Raw genomic sequence first — 20,458 nt, 5'->3', positions numbered from 1 at the left:
GTTCTAACCTCACACAACAAATAGTAGAAATTATTTAAAAAATAACAGTACAAGCCAAATGAGGACAGGGATCCCCTGGAAACATCCAGGACTCTGTGAAGGAAGTGAACAAGGGAACAGAAAGGCATGGCCAGTATTTTAATTTTGGCCCTCTTGCTCAGAAACCACCAAGGATGTCTGTAGAAGAGCACTGAGTCTTGCTAGCCGTCTTCCGTAGAAGGCTGTGTTAAGAATGACCAAACACTGACTGCTGCCAAACATTTTGAGAGTTATGTTTTGAGAAGGGATGGTCTCATTTCCTCCTGCTCACAGCCAAGATGTATTCCATCCAGAAAAAACAGAGCAATGCACCTACAAACTTAGGTCTGAAAGCCAGAAATTCCATGCTTATGATGTGCTTTAGGATAAAGCTTTTATGACTGTGATCAAAAGTCCCTGAAATATTACCTGCAGAAGAAATCATGTATGAAGTTTATGAGAACAGGAAGAGGCTAATAATAGATAAAGCTCCAACTCAGACAAGACTACATGGAAGAACAACTCCAAGTGCTACTTCTGTAAATACCACCCCCTCCAAGTACTGTAGGTTGTACCTACATGCAAGCACCAAGTACCTACAAAAACCATGGAGGATGTTATATTTCATACTGCTAGGTCATCACTACCTACTCTCAGTTTGGCACAGGCTAATCATTCATGATTTTATCCTGAGGTGAAAGTTTAATAAAAAAATAAAAATTCACACTGTACTTAAATGGCAAAACATATTGCCAAAATATTATGAAAAACCACGAATTTAACAGTTCTAGAGAGACCAGATGACTACATGCATATAAACGGAAGAATATCATTATGTTTTCAAAAATCAAGACAGAACTTTTTTTCCTTCAATAACTTCTTACATGAGAAACTGGCTTAATATTTACAAAGCACTCTATGACCAAAATGAGGCCCACTGACATCTGTGCAAGATCATCACACCTTTCTCTGCAGCACCACTACTGTCTGCTGACAGACCAAGTTAAATACATGTTGGGAACAATCCAGTCTACAAGACTGTCCAGGAGAAAAGAGGAGCTCAACACTCTGATAATTCTCCTTTTCCAGCTTTTCAGAGCAGAGCAAATATTTTGCTGGGAAGATTCTATTAGTCTTACCTTCAAGCCACAGAAGCAACAGAATGCTAAGCAAAGTTTTAGCTTGATGAAAGTAAAAGCAGATCAGAATCATGCCAGAAAGTAAAATTACTGGATGCTATGACCTCAATGGCAAGGCTATACACAGGGAGAAAAAAAAAAGGAAAGAGAAAAAAGTTGCCTGGAATATGTCAACAGTTGTCATCTTCACAAAAGATGAAAGTGAAAAATGACCAAAATGTATTCCAAAATTCCTTGGTGAGAGATTGCAACTGGCATCATGATGAGGCTTTAGAAGCCACTAAGAGAAAGGTTGTCTAAAATTAGAAGAAATTCTACAGGTATACTAAATCTCTGTTGAAATGCTACAAAATAATTTGCCACTCAAACCAGATCCTTCTGTAGAACAGAATTTGAACAGTTTATTTTCAAGAAAAATTTTGCTGTTCTTTATCCCTTAATTGCAAAATATTTTGATTTCATATGCTGTCCTAACAGTCAAGACCTTACAAGAGATCAGTTAAAAAGCCTGCACATTTCCTTTTTTCCACTTATGGATTAAAATTCTATATAGCTTTCAGAAAATACTAGGAAAAATAACTGTGAAACTAGTGCTTTGTTACATCTTTTAATATAATTTTATGTTACAAAATAATCACCTCTAACTAAATGAAGATACTAATAAAATCCCTAAATAGACATATGTATACAAATATATGCTTATCTAGGGGAGGAAAAAACATCTAGATGTGCTGAAAGAAAACCTAAGGGAGCTGTTATACTGTTGAAGAAGTAACCAGAAATGTCTGAAATAAATCCAGACATCCTAATAGTCTCAATCAAGACAACACCACAGATCTGAAGGAAAGAGAGTCTCAGAAAACTTCCAGGAACTGAACTTTCTTGGCTCATGTGACCATGGAGTACTTGACAAGTTTCTGGCCTCCAGTAAGCAAAATCTGGTTTTTGAAGAGACTTGGATGCCACAGACATCCACTGAAATTAAGAAAAATAATTCCAATAAAAGCCTCATTAAAAACCACAAAAAGATTATTAAATGTATCAAGGGATCAACCTTGTGCTGGCAAGCAGACTGCAACTCCTGATGCCAAGGTCTAACATTTTCCATGTTCTGTCACAGGAAATAAATATTTCCCCATTCTCTATTTCTTTTCTTTATTAAAAAGTGATGCTATCTTGTGGCTGGCAATCTCAGCATGTAAATATTTGTCAACAAAAAAGAACTCACGTTTGCAACATTTGCATTCAATATCGTGCATCTGAATCATTGTAAATGTAAATACATAAAATAAATGTAAATAAATACATTCTTTTTGAGAAACATAAGGAAAAGAAAGGGTTAAGTCTCAAATTTGTATGTGCTGAGTGACTACACACTTCAGTGAGGAGGAAATCTGGTAAACAATTTCAAAGCTGACATAATTTGCCTTTTAAGAGACTGCACCAGACCCAATAGAGCTGCTTTAAAAATGGTTCCTAGTCAGCCTGATAGTCTGTGCCTGCATTGGGAAATTATTTCAGAGAACTCTGCCATGCCTGTGTAACTGCATCAGCAACCCAGGCTTGCTCTGATCATATTCTGATTGAAATGGCTTTTCCTTCTAGGAATGGCAATATATAAACAGTCACCTAATATTTTAACAACGTCCAAAGTCTTCAGCATAGCAGTACTTGGCAATTATACCTCCCTTCTCTGAATGCTGAGTTTACACAAGAATCTAAAACTCCAGGGTGTTCTCTATACAATGTAAAAAGTTGATTTTGGATTCTTAGAGGAAATTTCCATTGAGCTTTCCCATATTTATTCTTGTTGGATGAAAGAACTGTTGTATTTCAGAAATCTATTTACAAAAATAGATTCTTTCTTGGTAAGTAATCAAAAGCTGTCATATCTATGTAAATGCCTTGTGCAACTGAAGAATTTTTTCTTTAGGAACTTAAATGATGGAGAGAAGCTCTGAACCAAGAAGTGATCTAATAGAGATTCTGAGATAATGTTTTTAATGATAACATGAGCATTACAATAGAAGCAGAACATCATTATATTCCCAGTATAAGTAACCTTCTATCTGTACAGGTCCAAATTCCTTCCCTGACCACCTCTCTGAAGGATCCTTTCTTCCCTCATCCCCCTCAACAATTAGGAAGAAGACCATACAGACTGGTCTTCTAAATTATGTTTACGTAACAATGTGGTGTAGGTAGGTGCACGTTACAGATCTGCTATCAGATCTGTACTGTTTGCTTCTATAATAATACTCTTCATTAAACTGGTGGATTTAAAGCTGAATATTCAGAGTAAGTAATGCAATCTTGAGTTGAGTCCCAATAGTTGACTATTATAAAAAAATGTCAATTATACAGATGAGCTTCAAACCAGTGAGTCAAGTTACTTTGCAGCTGCTTCACTTGAGAAATGATGCTTAATCAGATGGTCAGCTGGTCAGCCATGAATGTTTATTCTAAAATTGCAAACTATTGCTTCAGGATGAAAACCTTTTCCTGAGCCAGAGTCCTTCTGTGACTGTAAGCACATCATGTGAGCCCATAAAGTCTTCTAAAAACACATAAGGGAGTCACAGAAGATGATCTCATTTAATGATTCCATGAGAAACCTACTTTTTCAACTCTAAATTAATTTTGCTGTTCCTTGCCTCAAGAGATAACTTGCAAGCCAGGCACTTCAAACTCATTTCACAAGGTAAAGAAGTATAATTGAATATTGGAAAACATCCTTACAGACATAAACTAAATATGATGCTGCTTTACAAACTGCAGTGAGATAAATACAATCTGCAGCAAATGAGTAATTTTAACTCATTTACCTCCAAGTCTGTTTCTAACGGGATCTGTATTAAACTATGAAATAGCAAACAGTGGGAAGAGGCAATATTAAAAAATGTTCTGAAATAAAAAACCATTATGAAAGAAAAACAGTCACTTCTCTGTAAAGACAGCACTTACATATGAGTCAGCATAAAGCAGATACAGACAGTTCTTACAGAAAATACATTTTTTTTAAAGTATGATCAGATTATACCTTGCTCCTTGATTGCAACTCCTTGAAAAAAAAAAAATCAATCAAAATTGTAAGATGATATAGCCTGAACTAAATCTTACATCTTTTACTCCTTTTCTCCTGCAGAATATTAAATTTGATGTTTATATTTTCTTCTCCATCCATCTCATGAAGGATGCTGTTTATGAGGTATGCTGGTATATAAGGCTTAATGCTAACTAGAATGGTCTAGAATGCAATTTTAAACTAAATTATATTGATTGCTTTGCATAGTTGGTTGGAATAATTTAGAAAATCTTTTTCTCAGGGAAAAAAACTTATCTCTAACAGTGAAGTGGAAGACTGCATTGTGGGTATTTTCTTAAGCAGGAAAGAGTCTGTTAAAGATCATAGAACCACAGAATGGTTTGGATTGTAAGGGACCTTAAAGATCATTTCGTTCCAACCCTGCTGCAAAGGAGACATTGAGGTGCTGGAACACATCCAGAGAAGGGCAAAAAGGTGATGAAGGCTCTGAAGCACAAGTCGTGGGAGGAGTGGCTGAGGGAATCGGGGTTGTTAAGCCCTGAGGAGGCTCAGGGTAACCTTATCACCCTGCCTTATCAACTGCCTGAAAGGAGGTTGTAGCCAGGCAGGGGTTGGATCTTCTGGCAGGCAATGAATGACAGGATAAGAGGAAAGTCTCAAGCTCTGCCAGGGAGTTTCAGGTTGGATATCAAGAAGAATTCTTCACTGAAAAGGTGGTTAAGCATTGGAACAGGCTGTCCAGGGAGGGGGTGGAGTCACTATCCCTGGAGGTGTTCAAGAAATGTGCTATGGTTTAGTCGACATGGTGGTTTTCAGTCAAAAATTGGACTCAATGACCTTGGAGGTCCTTTGAAAACTTAACAATTCCATGACTCTAATTAAACTGGGTGTTTCTCTCCACAGATGCTTCACACATCTGGGAGAAAGGGAAAAGTATGAACATGGGCAGAGGTGCTCCTTGTGAAATATTTTACATGCAAAGAATATCAAAATGAGGAGTAATGTGACCAGTGTAAGCAAAGACTTAATTTCCAGACACATTTAGCACTTCCTGGAAGGCCAATAAAATCACCATGGTGGTAAATACGGGGGCAGAAAAAGGAGATGAGTTCTCTTACTAAGGGAGGCACCTAAAAGCCATGGATCATTACATAGGTTTAAATAAGGATTCTTGAGGTATTTTTGAACTTTTTAATATGCACAGAAGTGGGAATTCTTGTTTTCTGCAGTTGACCAGATGGTCCTGACTCATTGTATCAGTCACAAGGCCAAAATGATTCTCACATTAAGGACAAAACCTTGAAGCCATAAATCTCTCTGAAATATTTCCTGCTGAGGAATTTGTAAGCAGTCATTTGTTCCCTTACATCTTGCAAGCTTCTTACTTTTGATCAATGCCTTCACTGTAAAAAACCTATTTCTGTTAACAGCTACAGCTCATTTATCTCTTTCTTTGCCAGAAAATTCTGCAGAAGGCTCCAAAGTGTTGTTCCAGTTTGCACATGAAGGCAGTGACACACACAATGCCCTCAAACAGCAACTCACACTTGGTGAGTTGATGTTCAAGAGGCAGAGTGAAACAGAAGTGTCCATCCTTCTTTCATACCACTTCCTCATCATTTTATAAATACAGATATTGTACATAGAATAAAAACACTCCAGTAACCAACCTATGAAGCAAGAAATCATTAAGCAGCACTTTGATGATTTGTGATAATTTTTAAGATATCATTAGATACACATCCTTAGATATCTTATCATTAGATAGACATCCTTAGTTTGTACACATATTGTTTGAACATATATGTGTGTGTGTGTCTATGTATGTATAAAATACCAATTACATAAATATTTATACAGGAAAAAGTCTTTGTTTTTAAGTTTCTAAAACTAAAACTAAATTTCCATTCTTCTCCTGTCGTCTTCTAATATGCAGCTAGGATTCTAAGCCAATATAATAGTGACACTATCCAGTATATATATAGTACATATACTATACAGTTTAATAGTTATAATCAGTCAATAAGATTAAAAATCTACTCATGTTTTAATGCAAATCAACCAACCCTTTGCCTTCTTAATGCAGATAAGAAATGCACAAATTATTGCTTAATGTGGACCAAAAGTGTAGCTTGGATGATCTCAATTACTGCAGTTTTGGTTTACATGCAGCTGGTAAAAAGCCCCTACAGAAACCTGCCAAGAGGAAAATAAGATTCAATTACTTTTATTTGAAGTATAAACTCACATACCTTGGCCTCCGGAATGCTAAACCATATTGTTGGCAAGCCAGTCCCACAGTGGGAGTATAAACAATAGGCATGAACTTTTCAATGTCAGAAGCCAGCACTTTATAGAAAAGCTTTTCATTTCGATCCTGAAGACTCATTAGCAGCATGTATCTGTGGAGAATTACACAAAATTAGACAGACATCAAGGGAACATATAAAGTAGATTTAGAAATAGATTTGGTGTTTGGATAGTTAAAATTATGTTTGTTCTATAATAGCCTATGTCTTATTGAAAATTTTCAAATTCCTCCTAGTCTTAACAGCACAAATGGTTCAGACACAAAGTATAACAAACTGGTTGACACAAAGAACCTGAAGCCAGCACAAAATTGTCAAACTCTACATACTCAGGAAGATAATCCCTCTCAGGTATAAAACACTGTGCTGCAATTGAGGATTTAGTCTGTCAGAACCTTATCTGTGTATATCAGTTGTTCCACTTGAAATGAGACCAGCATTAAATATAACTTAAACAAGCTTACACACTTGCCCAAAGAAAACAGAACTAAAAACATTAAGCTTTGCATGCTCTTTCCTAGATAGAAATTTATCTTAAATCCAGACTAATACTTCAAATAAATACTGAAAAACAAAGCTTTTGAAAACAAAGCAGACACACATGGCCTCTCATCCCTTAAGTCTATGTTTGACTTGAAACCTGCAATGTTATATCTACTAACTAAAAGCAATTTTGCGGAAGGTCTATATTTATTTAAAAAGAAAACCAATGAGAAAAAAAAGAACCATATAAACAAGACTGAAAGAAATCTTGAACTACTTTTTAGTACCATCACACTTACATTGAATAATTACATTACTGTTTCAAGATACCAATCAGGAAGCCAAACTCCAGGGCTGAATGTGACAAATTACATCAGTCTATGAGAGACTTCAAGTTATACCAGTTCACATAGGTATGACTGTCACTTTGTGAACACTTAAAATTTAGAAATTTAGTGATCTTACACCTTACCTGTCTATTCACTAGTTTTAGCAATGTTAAGTATTCCTGTAAAAAATAAGTAGTCTTATATACCAGTAGGCTTATATAAAATCTTTAACTTACGTATACAATTTATGTAGTTTTTTAAATTTGCAATGGATTACCAATTACTTGCACTCAAACAGTTTAATATGCCCACCATTTTATCACACAAGTGTTGAGGATACATATAAAACACATTCCTTCCAAAAGCCTAGAGATTTTTGTACTTAACTATTATTAATATGAACTTTCCTTCTGCATAGTTAGGCATCACATGCCCCAATAAAATCCAACTCATTCTTTAGGAAGACACAAATGTAGTCAGGTAACCAAAGAACAGCTTAGTAAATCTGAACGCATTCCATTCAAGTTTAGCTTGCCTATCCCTGTCCATCAGGGAAGCACTCCTTTTGGGATCTGTTCTGTAAACCTTCAACCAGCACTAGAGGCAAGGCAAGTGAAGCCAGTTTGGCAGTTGGTGACTGTAATGAGGTGAGAGAAGTGAGACAAAAGAATATCCCTGCCCTTGTGTCATGAAGGGTATTTTAGACCCTAAACAGATAAAGATCTAGAAACCAAAAAGTTGCAGTTTCTCTAAATACCATCACCATGAGGCAGCTGGAACCACCTTCCATCATACACATTAGTTTTGAATGTTCTCCAAGGTTAAATTATATTCTGCTCTTGTAATTCTCAGCTACAAATATACATACATATACACTAATTTTCTTTCATATTATTATGTTTCCCTAGAGCCTTTCATTTTCCCAGTATTTCATTATGATATAGCACATATTGCAATGTTCTTGAATTCTCAGAGCATTTTCTTTATTAAAACCTTTCTCCTGAGGATGGACTATCCCAACATTTATCCTGAAATACAAGTTCTTGCACATGTAGTTGTAAATACACATGAAGACTTTCCTTTTGTTACTAGAGAACATTTAAAGTGATGTTAGAGAATATCATGCATATTTTTGGCCCCCACTCTATACTGGACACCATGTGAGCCACAGCACCATTCCTAAGCAGTTGCTGGGGTTTTTAATCAATTTCTTTTAAAATGAGGTGTGGCTTAATAGTATAAAATACCTTTTCATCATCATTTCTTATTACACAGATCAAGCCTAGATTTTCAATGGGGTAAAGAAATTTTACAAAAGAAACTAAAAGCTTGGCAAAAGGCTCCCTTGGGGCTTCAAATGAAAAAGCTGCAGTTTTAACCATTTTTTAAAACTCTCCACTTTGTTTTTACTGTAGTATAGCGTTAAACTGGGGATTTATTTTCTTATTTATATTTATCATGCCACTTTTATATTCATGATATACTAAAGAACTTGCAAAAGGAGTAACTGCATACTACTTATATTTTCAAATATTACATACTTGATCATATGCACATAAGTATAAGAAATACTATTAAAAAGTGAAAAACATGTCTAGGGAAGTGCAATTTTTATCAGGCTTTTTAAATGGCAGGTATATGTCTTCCTTCTCAGCATTGCAATTTGCTTAGTTAAGGGCATCAAATTTCTCAAAAATTCTTTCTAATGGGAAAACCAAAAATGCTTCATACTCAATGTAGGTTGTTTATAATGCATTAGACAACAAGTATGCATCTTCTAGCAACATCCAAGTATCTACACAACTAAAACCATGAAGTGCCTTTCACCATTGTGTTTAAAAAATATATTTAAAATTCAGTATTTAATGGAATCTTTTACTGAAACTCATATTTAATCGAAAACATAATGAAAACAAGTAATAAAACAGTGAAAACAATCATTTGTGCTATAAAAAGGGAGAAAAGTATTGTCTGTCCTCAGACAAGGAGTCTTGAATAAAGATTTCGGAGAAAAGTTTCAGAGGACAAAAACCAAGGTCTGGCAAGTCAGACAGAGGAAACTGCCAAGCATTCAAATTTCAGCATGTCACCCTTCTCCCCTGGCCTGTATTTCACCTAAGAATATTTCATACTAGTCTGCTACTATGAAGGGAATGAAATACAGTAGCAACCAAAGGATATAACCCACATATCATCCAAAATCCAAAAGAAAACTGATATAAATATCAGAAAGTTACTGATGATTCTTAGGATAACTGGCCCAACTATCACTGGCATACACTTTAGAAGGCCAAATGGAGAGGTGAAAATAGAACAAATCCCACTTTTTTTTTCTCTTATCTTGAAAAATATGAGAGTAAACAAAGAAGGTGGGAGGAAAGGCTATTACTTTTAACCTGTGTAAGACACTTAGCTCTATTACTCTGCTTCATCAGTATTTATATAAAAATTCATTAAAAACAGAGAACTTTAAGAAAAAAAAACAAAATAAGACCATTTTCTCTGGAAAAGCAATTTGATGGCCCCTCTCTAATGTTAACACATCCAGTATAACGTTTTACAGCCTGACTCTTTGAAGAAAGAAAAGCTCAGGCAGAAGATGCCACCGTGCCAGGAGCAACAATTTTGGTATCAATACAGAGCAAGAAGAAAGACAATTAAGAACATACAGGGAAGAAAAAAAAATAAATTACTTGCAGAATCCATCACAGCTTTTCCAAATTAAGCTGGAGGAATATAATTTTTTCCCCTTACTGGTGTCCTTTTTGCCAGGCATACCAGGCAATTGACTTGCTGCTGTTCCACATTCATTTTGTATATGAACTCTTGGTATTTCAGAGTACAACAATTTCATGCTACAAGTTCACAAAGGCATTTCAGCAGTGCCAAAACATGTCATGCCATGGCACTAGCTAGCAACTTAGCTTTATGAATTTACACACACCCTCTTTCCAAGCAAAACCAGGCCCATCTTACCAATGTAAAATGCTGCCATACACAGCATTAATGTTTCATCAGATGATTCCCTTCTGTCTAAGGTATTTAACGGCTTCCACTCCTGCAATATCTAAATGCCTGTACTTAATCTTTGGTTCTTGGACATAAAACACACAAGTACACACCTACTGCCAAGCTCCAGAAGGAAGACAACAGCCTCCCTTCACCTCTTCTCAATAACTGTTTCTATGGGATCAAAGACTATGCCAGATGCACACTGCAAGAAACATGGGAGTTTTCCTGAAATTAGGACATTTACACTCAGTAGAAGACAATAACTGCATGCTCTTATGCAGGATTGCCCTTGAGCACCTGCCTTTACAGGGAGCCCCTGAGATTTCAAGTTCCAGTTAAAACAGCCAAAGCTTCTGACATTCTTCATCAGTGAAGAGATTCAAGGAACAATTGTGTCAGGATCACATTCACTCTTCTTTAAAATTCTTTGATAGGATTATAAACATAGGAGGACCAGAGTTCACATACTGCCTTGAGGACTGAGGTCACCACATGTAATGCACATGTTCTGCAAGCAGGCTCCTTATTGACATACTCCAATGAAATTGTCAGACACTTGACTTACAAACACTCCTGCAAGTCACATTTTGCACATGCAGATTTTTGCACTCTCAATTCACAGACAAATTTGACCTACAAAGGAGCCCAAGATGTCAATGTTTACAATCTTAAAAGGAAGTATCTTCTTCATGCAAATGTTATCAAGTCTTTTCATCAGTGGTCTCAAAGGTAGACCTCTCCATGTAACACAATGTTATTTTGCTAAAAAATTAGAGAAAACATCACAGCTATATAAAGCCCCAGTAATACATGAGGACAATATTTTTTTATCAAAACATAGCATGACATGAATAGTCAGTTGAGATCTGCTAGGTGTTCAGACAGAGTATAAATATGATTTCTTAAAGAAAAAAAAATTTGCTTGGGGGGTACTTGTGGATTTATATAATTTAATATTCTTAAGGGACAACCTAACTTAATTTGCACAATTTGCATCAATCCAAGATTATCCCTGAGAACTTATTTCTTAACTACTATGGACCTAAGTGATGAAAGCATACACTAGCTGAGGTTGGAAAAGAGATTGCTTCATCTGAACCCCCCTCAAAACAGAGACAACCAGAGCAATGTGCCCAGGACCATGTTCAGTCAGGTTTGGAATAACTCCCATGGATGGAGATCTCACCACAGTTTCTTCAGCATTACAAATGGGGCCACAATATTTATTCACACTGTAAGGGGAAGGAGAAGATTCAAATATTTGAACCATTACAAAATTACAGCTGAGAAAATAGCACAGACACACATCACAGAAAAAACTGCAAAATAAACACAGCTTTTCACTTTTTTTGGATGTTAATTACTAAAACATTATTTGAACTATTCTGACTAGTAGACACATTAGTGAGAAAAAAACCTAACTTGTAATAGTTTCAAGTTATTTCTGTGAATATTTCTCAGTTGAACTGCATCACTAAAACTGAATTAATAAGAATAAAACTGCAAAGCTGCACAGTACAATATAACCTTTATACTAAAGCAGGCATTACAATAAAACTGGCTTTATAGTACAAAATGGCAAGCTACAGTCTAATGTTCAAGACACATGGATGGAATAACTTAATGTTAGTGCTTCTGTTTTACAGATGTCTGGTCACAGGAGGAGGAAACAAATTTCTTCCTGACCCAACTATGTACTTGGAAAAGAAAAAATGCCAAAGAAAACTCATAGGTGGGAAATAATGACACCAAGTTTTTGTTTAATTAAGTATTTACAGATCTTAAGGTTAACAGGGGCAGTTTTGGAAGAATATTCTCTGAAGCAAATGTTTGTGGTTACATTTATTTATAACCACATTATATTTCTTTATACTTTTGTATTATTTTTGTCTATCATACATGGATTAGTTACACTTTAGAAAAATATTTCCTTCCCCACCCCCAAGACAGACAGGATTATCTTTCCTCACTTTCTGACACAATAAAGATAGCTGCAAAGTATTGCCACAATACTTGGAGACAATTATTTTTGTTTTATTATTCCCAGTGCAACCAAAACTTCAGCATACAGTGTTTTGCTGCAGTTCAAAAGGCACATAATTCAAAGTTTCAATACTCTGTCATTTAAAACTGACAGATTAATTCTTTCTTCCTTCCTGAAGAAATTTTTCATTTTGGCAAAAAGCCACTTGAATATCCAGAATTTTTTGCTAACAAAACCAAAGAATTAAGATACTAAAACACTGCTATGTTGAATAGCTAGATCTGTGACATTCCATCTGTGATGTTTCAAGAAGCAGGAGTGTTTTTCTGCTATGACCTGAAGTAGAAGCAAAATTTTTCCTAGTTAAAAAACACATATAACAATGGGGTAAGACCTTTTTTCCTATTGTTTTCAAGCTATAGGTGAAGAGAAATTCTGGCAATTCAAGCTGAAACAAGCAGTTGGAACTGCTTTAAATGTCCTGAAACAACAAGCTGTATTATGAAGGGACTACCTCAACACAGAGTTAAAGAGGAGATGGGGACAGAAGGACAGAGAAAGTTTTCTCCTATGGTAACATCAATAGTTGAATCAGGGGGCTTCATGAAATTTTACACTTTTTTTACACTATATGCAGGAACTCATAAATATCCAGCCTGGGAAGCTACTACTCTGTCATAATAACTAATAATGGCCTTCCTGAGAGCACTGGAGAATAGTTAACCTACAAAAGACACCACAACTGCAAGCTCTTCACTTCCAAGGAAGGCTGTCCTCATCCTACCCTGACTCCATAAAAAACAAAAGTTTGGCAACTTGAAATTGTAAAAAAGCCTTATCACCAACAGATGGGTACCTAGAGGCCACATATTACATACTGACAGGAAGACATCCCATGACAGAGAAGAGCAAGGCAGAGGAGGAAGAAATGAAGAAACAGTCCTTTGTTCTAGAGCCTATAAAATACAATTTTTTAGGAAAAAAATTTAGTATTCATAAATATTTAAAGCCCTGCTGTCATCTTATTGTTAAAGTCCCATACCTTCTTGGTGATTTTTCATGGGCAGCTCCTCACAGCACTGACTCCTCCTTCAACACAGCCAACAAACTCCAAGTCTCACCTCAACCACTTAACCCACTCTTTTGTAGCACTCTTCTTATTGGACACAGCTGTGGCCCATTAAAGGCAGGCCTGTTCCTAATATTTGGTGATTAGCATAGCTGCAACTCCTCAGGTGTGAGACTGCCTTCTGCACTATTCTCTTACATTCTATCCCTCCACAAAGCCCTTTCCAGATTTCTTCCTTAAAAATACCTAAGCACAGCAATACTATGTTAAATATTAGTTATATAACATTTTACAAATGTACTATTTTTTAATGCATATGTATCTATATGCATGTAAAGTCATTATTGACTTTTAGTTTCACATGAGTTCATTCGCTTCCAGTGACCTTTATCACCTGGTGATAATGACCAGTATCATTTTGTTATCAAAGAAAATTCATGTGAACAGCTCTGGAAGATTAGAATTTTAAAGTAGGAGTTGATTTTTTTTGAATGTGAAAGAGAATTTTTTATGAAAGTTACTCATAAATTGTTGAGTAGGATGAAGTTTCATAGCCATACCTGTCTAGGTCACATGTCAGCCTTTCAAAATTCTTAAGAATTGTATAAACCTGAGCGTCTTGACCAAGAAAGCAAGGTGGCAATAATCCATGAATATTCAATTGTTGCCTCTCCTCCAAGGTAAAAGCCATGCCCTAAAAAAAAAAACAAAAAGAAAAATAAAACCCATGTATAGATGTACACAAGAGATAATTAATTTAAGAAAACTTCTGCAGCAAATCATAGCCCAGGTAAAGTCAGCATCATAAAATCTATTTAAAATTAAACAGAACTTAGAATGGTGCAATTATTTTGGGAAAAAGGTTTTATTGAGCCATAAGAAGACCTGTACAGATACAACAACTCCATCTCAGCACAGAACAAGTTAACATCTCCTGACACCACATGAGTAGCACCTGCAAAACTGCTAAGTTATAACTGAAGAAGAAAGCAGCCATATATTCACGCCACTCATTTTCTGCTTTTAATGAGGTCTGCCTGTCCAAAACATCTTCAGAAATTACCCAAGCTACTGTAAGAAAGGTGGTGCCTTTTCAACAGAAACATGACCGTGGGTTTAGCACACCAGCATCAAGCATTCTGGCTGCTGAAGCTTTACTCTGCTGTGGTAACTACAGCCAGTTAGATGGTTACCTAGACAGGTTCTTTTTTGTTTCTATTTTTGTTGGTTTTTTTCCTCAGAAACAGTCACCTCATAGGGTTTATTCTTATGGAACAAAAATATATTACAAAAGCTTCCTGTATCATACTAGGATACATTTCATACACCATTTTTAATCTAAATTTTGAAGTGGTTATGTGACTGTGACGTGGAAAAAGTAGGAACAAAGTCCTAAAGCAACCCAGCACACTATCTGCTCTATAATTACATTAATCAAGTTGTTACCTTAAGTGAAGACTCAAGAAAAAGAAATATCTTATAATGAACACTTTACAAAACATCAAATATTTCCAAAATGTGTTTCTCCTTTCCTAGACAGGAAATGAAGGGAAACCAAGTTTAATAAAGATCAGTAACTGTTTTGCTGTAGTTCTCCATGTATGCAAGATTTCGCTTCCAAATGTGTACACAAAGGCTGCATTTTTTCCCCTAATGAACTTTCTGTGACCAGATAGGTCATGAATGTCTTCAGCTGCTATCCCATCTTGAAAAATCATGGAAGAAGGAAGAGTCAACACTCGTCACAAGTTTATTCAGTGTTGATCCCTTTTATCTCCACTAGACTTTTTTGGGCTTAAAAAAGCCACGTGTGCTCATGCACACTTCAGAATCAGTTCCAAGTGACTGGACTTCAGGGAGCTGCATAGTTTTAATGGATCTTCTAGTGCTAGTAGTAAAGTGACAATCCAGTTATTCTCTGCAATTCTCCTTTCCCCTGTTTCCATTAGTCAAATGGAATGAAAAAAATTTTTGAATGTCTGTGTTTGGCTTTACGTTAGGAATAAAATATGGACTTTAATTACTATAATAGGGTTTTCCCCCTTACTGGAAAATATATCTTATTTTAAAACAAACACATGTGTTACATCTTGCCAAATGCCTTTTTTAAAGAGTACTTCATCTTGGAATAGTCTGTTTTCCATGTATTACTACAGCTTTATAGTAAGTGTTAATTTCTTTGGTTACTACGAAAACACAGCACCCACCTACACCCCTAGGATTTATATGGTTAGAAAATCCTTTACTTGAATATTGCTCTTTGGCACAGATATTATTAATTATTCAAATTTCCAAGATGAAATGTTAATTCTTTTCTTTCCCCCTCAGATCCCATATTTACTCAGAAGAAAAGAATTATCATTAAAATATATCACCTGATAATTTAATAAGAGAAGGCCATTTTATGAAATAAGTATATCCTATTCCATCTGCTTATAATAGGGAATACTTTAACTATGTACAATTTATGGTTTATGTCTAGATTTCTTACACTAGCCTCGGATTTTCTTTTCTACATAAAAATTCTTATTTTTTCCTGTTTGAAGTGTTGTTTCTCAGCCATCCAGCAGAGAGGGCTCTAGGTCCAGCTTGGTTTACACACTCCTTTCTCTCCCAGAGATGCATATTTTGTGCACACCTGGATGGGACAGACTTCTGTCATCTAGCATCCAAACTATTATAAACTATGTCTATATTTTTATTCTGTAGCTTGTATTACAAACAATTTTTTAAAGAACAACAGTCTGACACTCTAAAAGCAGCATAAGGGCAAGAGACCACAACCATAAATATTAGCCTCTGCCAAATTAGTTTTGATTTATTCACTGCTTTATGCTTCACATACATCACAAAGATGAAAAGTATAGTTATTATCAACCTTCGCAGTTAAGAGTATGCAATTCTTCAAGAGCTGTATTTCATATGTTTCATTAAATGCCCTGGTGTGCTTTTGGCAAAACTAAGTTATTCTTCAGCCCCCTTATTACCTTCCTTTCTCAAAGGTCAAAACTTTGGTTAATTTACTTTATTGCTCTTTACATATAAATATTCTTTCAGATTCTCAGTTTTACACAGAAAGCTGAGTTTTCAAGAAATTTAACTCACTGCAAATACATTTAATTTTGAATTTGTCTCTCCATTTGTAATGTTGTGACATTTTGCAATTGTAGCAGTGATTTCTATTACTGCACATCATTCAGGACTCTTTCATTATTTAATGTCTGTGGGTTTATCAACTCCACTCTTAACTGTCTGTCCTCTGCTCATAACCTCTAATCTCCCAAAGCCCCTCATCTACAATGTTGGTGTAGTGCAGTTACACATACATCAATATTCTTCTTCATCTGCAGTACTGAAAAAGCACAAAACAGAATAAACAGCACAGCATTATCTTGTATCAGACAGCTTTTTGCACTGGCTTTCAACTGAATTTTCAATCGGTGCTTGAAAAGACAGACAGCATATTCAAAATACTTCAAGAGCCATCTCAGCCTCTATTCACAGTGAACAGAGACAAGTTTCCTCTCTTAATATAAACTAGATTGCCCTGACACAGTTTTTCTTCAGATAGAATACTCAAAGCTCATATAATTGCTAGGTTTATATAAACCTCTCTAGAAAAAGAGACCGTACTAAAGCAATATGTGCATCCTGTCCATGCACTAATGAGATTCAGCTTTACTAAAAGGGCAGCCAGTATTCATTGCAGGGATCCTTCTCCAATTTCTCCCAAGACCTAGCCATCTTTTGTTCTAGTAAATCAAAACTTTCATTTTTAAAAACTCCAACTCATTTGGAAGAATAGCTCATCTCCTCCTGTTGGCCTCACTGCAGGTGTGCCACAGAAGTATTAGCCTAAGAGCATGTAGAAGGAGGCTGGGTTAGAAGAGGAAACTATGCCCACATCCAAGGTTCTCTGTCTCAGTGACTCTTTCATCAGTCTCTGGAAGGGAAAAATCAAGGCTCATAAGACTTCAGGGCTTCAGGAGACAACCACCAACTTGAGCAATACTCCAGCTCAAGTACTCACATGTATATTTGACCTCCTGTACCAGTGAATGGGGAATGAAGAAATGAGGAGGAAGCTGAAAAGGTATAGCAAGGATGTGTATCTGGAAGTACCATAATCTCTGAATTGCTGGTCTAACATACTGCTAGAGGAAAATTACAGGCTCCAGAGTATTTTGGGGATCGACAAGCAGGTTCATCACTGTCTCAGAGTCCATCAAAAAAGAAAATAATCTCTGTTAAAAAACTCATTCTGTATATCTAAATCATAAAAGCACAGTGAACAAATTCCAACAATATTGTGTAAAAAAGCCCACAAATCTGAGGGACCCAGCTATGCTCAACATCTGCTGCCACAGCTGGAAAGAGGAGAGGTGGCACCTTGCCACTCCTTGCAGGCTCCCACCACAGCAGCTGGTATCCCTGAGCAGAGGCCAGGGAGTGCTCTGCCAGACAAAGCTCTGAGAAAACTCCACAGCTGCCTGTAATACTTGTCTGCTCCAGATCTGAATCATTTATTTGAACAAATGGACTACAGAACCCCGCAACTCCATTCTTAAAAATTCCATTCTTCAAAACAAATGAACAAAAAAAGGACATGAAAACAAGATGAATGCTTTTGGCTGAAAGACCGAAAACATTCTTCAATTACTAGGGAAGAGTTTTTTCCCCCAGTTCATCCCAAATAAAGAATCAGTGGCATCACTTCCAGTTGCCAGTCACACATCATCCCACGCTGCTCACACCACTTCATGTACAAGTCTCCAGGAGAAATCCAACTGCAGAACTAGATGCAGCCCTTAGGACACCATGATCTTTGGTATGCATGACTGTTTGCAGGCAATTCTTTTGCTGGTCAAGCTTTAGCCTTCAGCAATTTTGGCTTTTCATACTACACTAGTACTGTTAGGGAGGAATCCAAGTCAAAATTAGTTTCTTTTAAGGAAAACTTCTTTGGCTGAGGAAGCAAAAAAATGTATGCATAGTCCTGCTAGGTATGAGCTACATAAAAGCAGTTTCAGACACCTAATATCATAAACACTTAGGATCAAATCCACACAAACAAACCAACTAAAAACACAACTCTTCAAAATTTCATACATTCAAAGAAATTTTTATAAAACCTCTATAAAAATATAGAACATATGGGTTTTCAAGCATTTAAAGCTACATTTAAGAGTTTAATGATCTGCAAATCCCTTTGAGATATTTTATATAATTTGTCTTTTTAAAAAAGTCACCTTATGAACAGGCAAAAATAATTTTTTACAAGCATTTCCTCTCCATTTTTCACTTTTATTCTCCAAACATGACTTCAGAAAAATCAGATAAATACTTCTAATACTCCATGTCCAACACTCATGTCAAGGCAGAATACACCAGGAAATACTTAGAATAACTAATCTGAGCACAACACTCCATAATGAACTCATTCTGCTGAAAACAAATGTGGTTCATGGCAAGAAATTGGTGTTGGAGCAGTATATATAGCTAAAGATGTTTCTTCTGTTTTCTCTACCCATACTTGTCATGACTGCCAAAAAATATTACAAGCAGAGGCAGCTAATGCAGCTATTTGGGCAAACATCTCTGCTGCAGCCAGCGCTTTAGAGCACACCAGTCACAGGACGTACCCCAGCAGGTAAGAAAAGAGACTGATTTTTCTTAATGGTGCAAATTCACACACAGTTTTCTCTTAAGGTGGTTTCTTTTGGACCTGAAGAAAAAAGTATTTCTGCAAAATGTCAATTTGCATTAACTCAGAGGTTCATGTTTCTTCTTAAGAATACTTGCTGTAATGTCTACATACAAAAGAATGGCTTGAATAGCTGAATCTAGTTTCAATTTTTAAAAAAACCAAAATCTTGGATTACTAAAATTTTGGAGAAAAGAAGAAATCCTTTCAAGTGCTGTTTATGAAGGCTAGGGAGAAAGATGACAAATACAAATTGATAAGAAGAAAAATATGATCAACAGCAGAAAGTTATGACAGTTCAAAGATGAATAGCATGAAGTTAAGAAATGAAAACTGACTATGAAAATACAAATTTTCTGCTGCAATCATCTGGCAGACAACACCTTTGCTTTCAGAACCAAAGGACAACGATAACCATTTTTAATGTACACTTTATTTAAAGTATTATTAGTCTGCAAGTAGAAAAGTCACAGTGTGACAGATCTGCTGTCAAAAAAGTTATTTTTCCCCAAAACTATGCTCAAGTTCTCTTATCAGGCATTTCATGAGGCATATTGGTTAGTTCTGGATTATGCATCTCACATTAAGGTTTAAAAATCACTATACTGACTAGTGATTAATAGTCCATTAGATTCTCTGGCAGAGAAAAGGTGGTTTTCTTGCCTTTCTACAGTACCTAACACACAGATCTTGTACAGGTCTCAGCCTACAGCTGAAATCCCTGAGCTAGCAATGAATCCTTCTAATTAAGTGCCTTCACTGGAGTTTGAAAAACCAGACGCAGACAGGCATCTACCCTGGTTAAGATGAGGAACGAGAAAAGCTAGAGAAGGAAGACTGGTGAAGTGTAAACAGCAGAATCCAACTGAGATACAGCACTTGTGCTCCTTTTGATAAGCCCCCATGCACAGGCATCCATCACGACGTGTCAGACTGTGAGGCATGCTGAAGGTAAATAAAACAAAAAAATACAATAGCTGATGGGCACAGCTCTGAAAAGAAGAAAGAAAAGAAAAGAAGAAACTGCCCTTGTTTCAGCTATAAAATGCCAAAAGGCACAGGTTTTATGCATTTTTCTTTAAATACAGCTTTTTAACAAGTACTTTAAGTTGAAAAACTATATTGTGACATTTGGCATTTACATTTCAAAACTTTTTTCTAGAGTTGTGGTAGATCTGCTGCAGTGTGTTGAACACACAATTTTTTTCCCTAGAAACATCAAGTGACCTGAAGCCTACTCATAGCTCAATTCTAAATCCATAGGATTTTCAAAAGCAAACGTAAAAAGTCAAGTCAACAGGTGAAACTGAAACAAAAGTCAAAACCAGCTTCCAACAAGTAAAGCCCAGATAAATACAGTAGGTA

General features: G+C 36.0%; 1 protein-coding gene across 2 annotated transcripts in view; it reads right to left on the bottom strand.

Moving 5' to 3' along the window:
• ME1 (malic enzyme 1) overlaps window positions 1–20,458 on the bottom strand; it is a 153,846-nt gene that overhangs the window by 100,947 nt on the left and 32,441 nt on the right. For both annotated transcript variants that reach the window (XM_071443797.1, XM_071443803.1), the window contains exons 2-3: window positions 13,950–14,083; window positions 6,456–6,605 (exon numbers count right to left, since the gene is read on the bottom strand). In XM_071443797.1, coding sequence (XP_071299898.1) covers window positions 6,456–6,605; window positions 13,950–14,083 — 284 coding nt within the window. The remainder of the gene's footprint in view (window positions 1–6,455; window positions 6,606–13,949; window positions 14,084–20,458) is intronic.

The sequence above is a fragment of the Agelaius tricolor genome, unplaced genomic scaffold (assembly GCF_023055355.1).
Source record: "Agelaius tricolor isolate 1412-34295 unplaced genomic scaffold, bAgeTri1.0.p SCAF_1, whole genome shotgun sequence".
In the NCBI taxonomy this organism is placed as follows: Eukaryota; Metazoa; Chordata; class Aves; order Passeriformes; family Icteridae; genus Agelaius; species Agelaius tricolor.
Note: the sequence above shows the minus strand (reverse complement) of the source record. Positions and strands in the feature narration are given on the sequence as shown.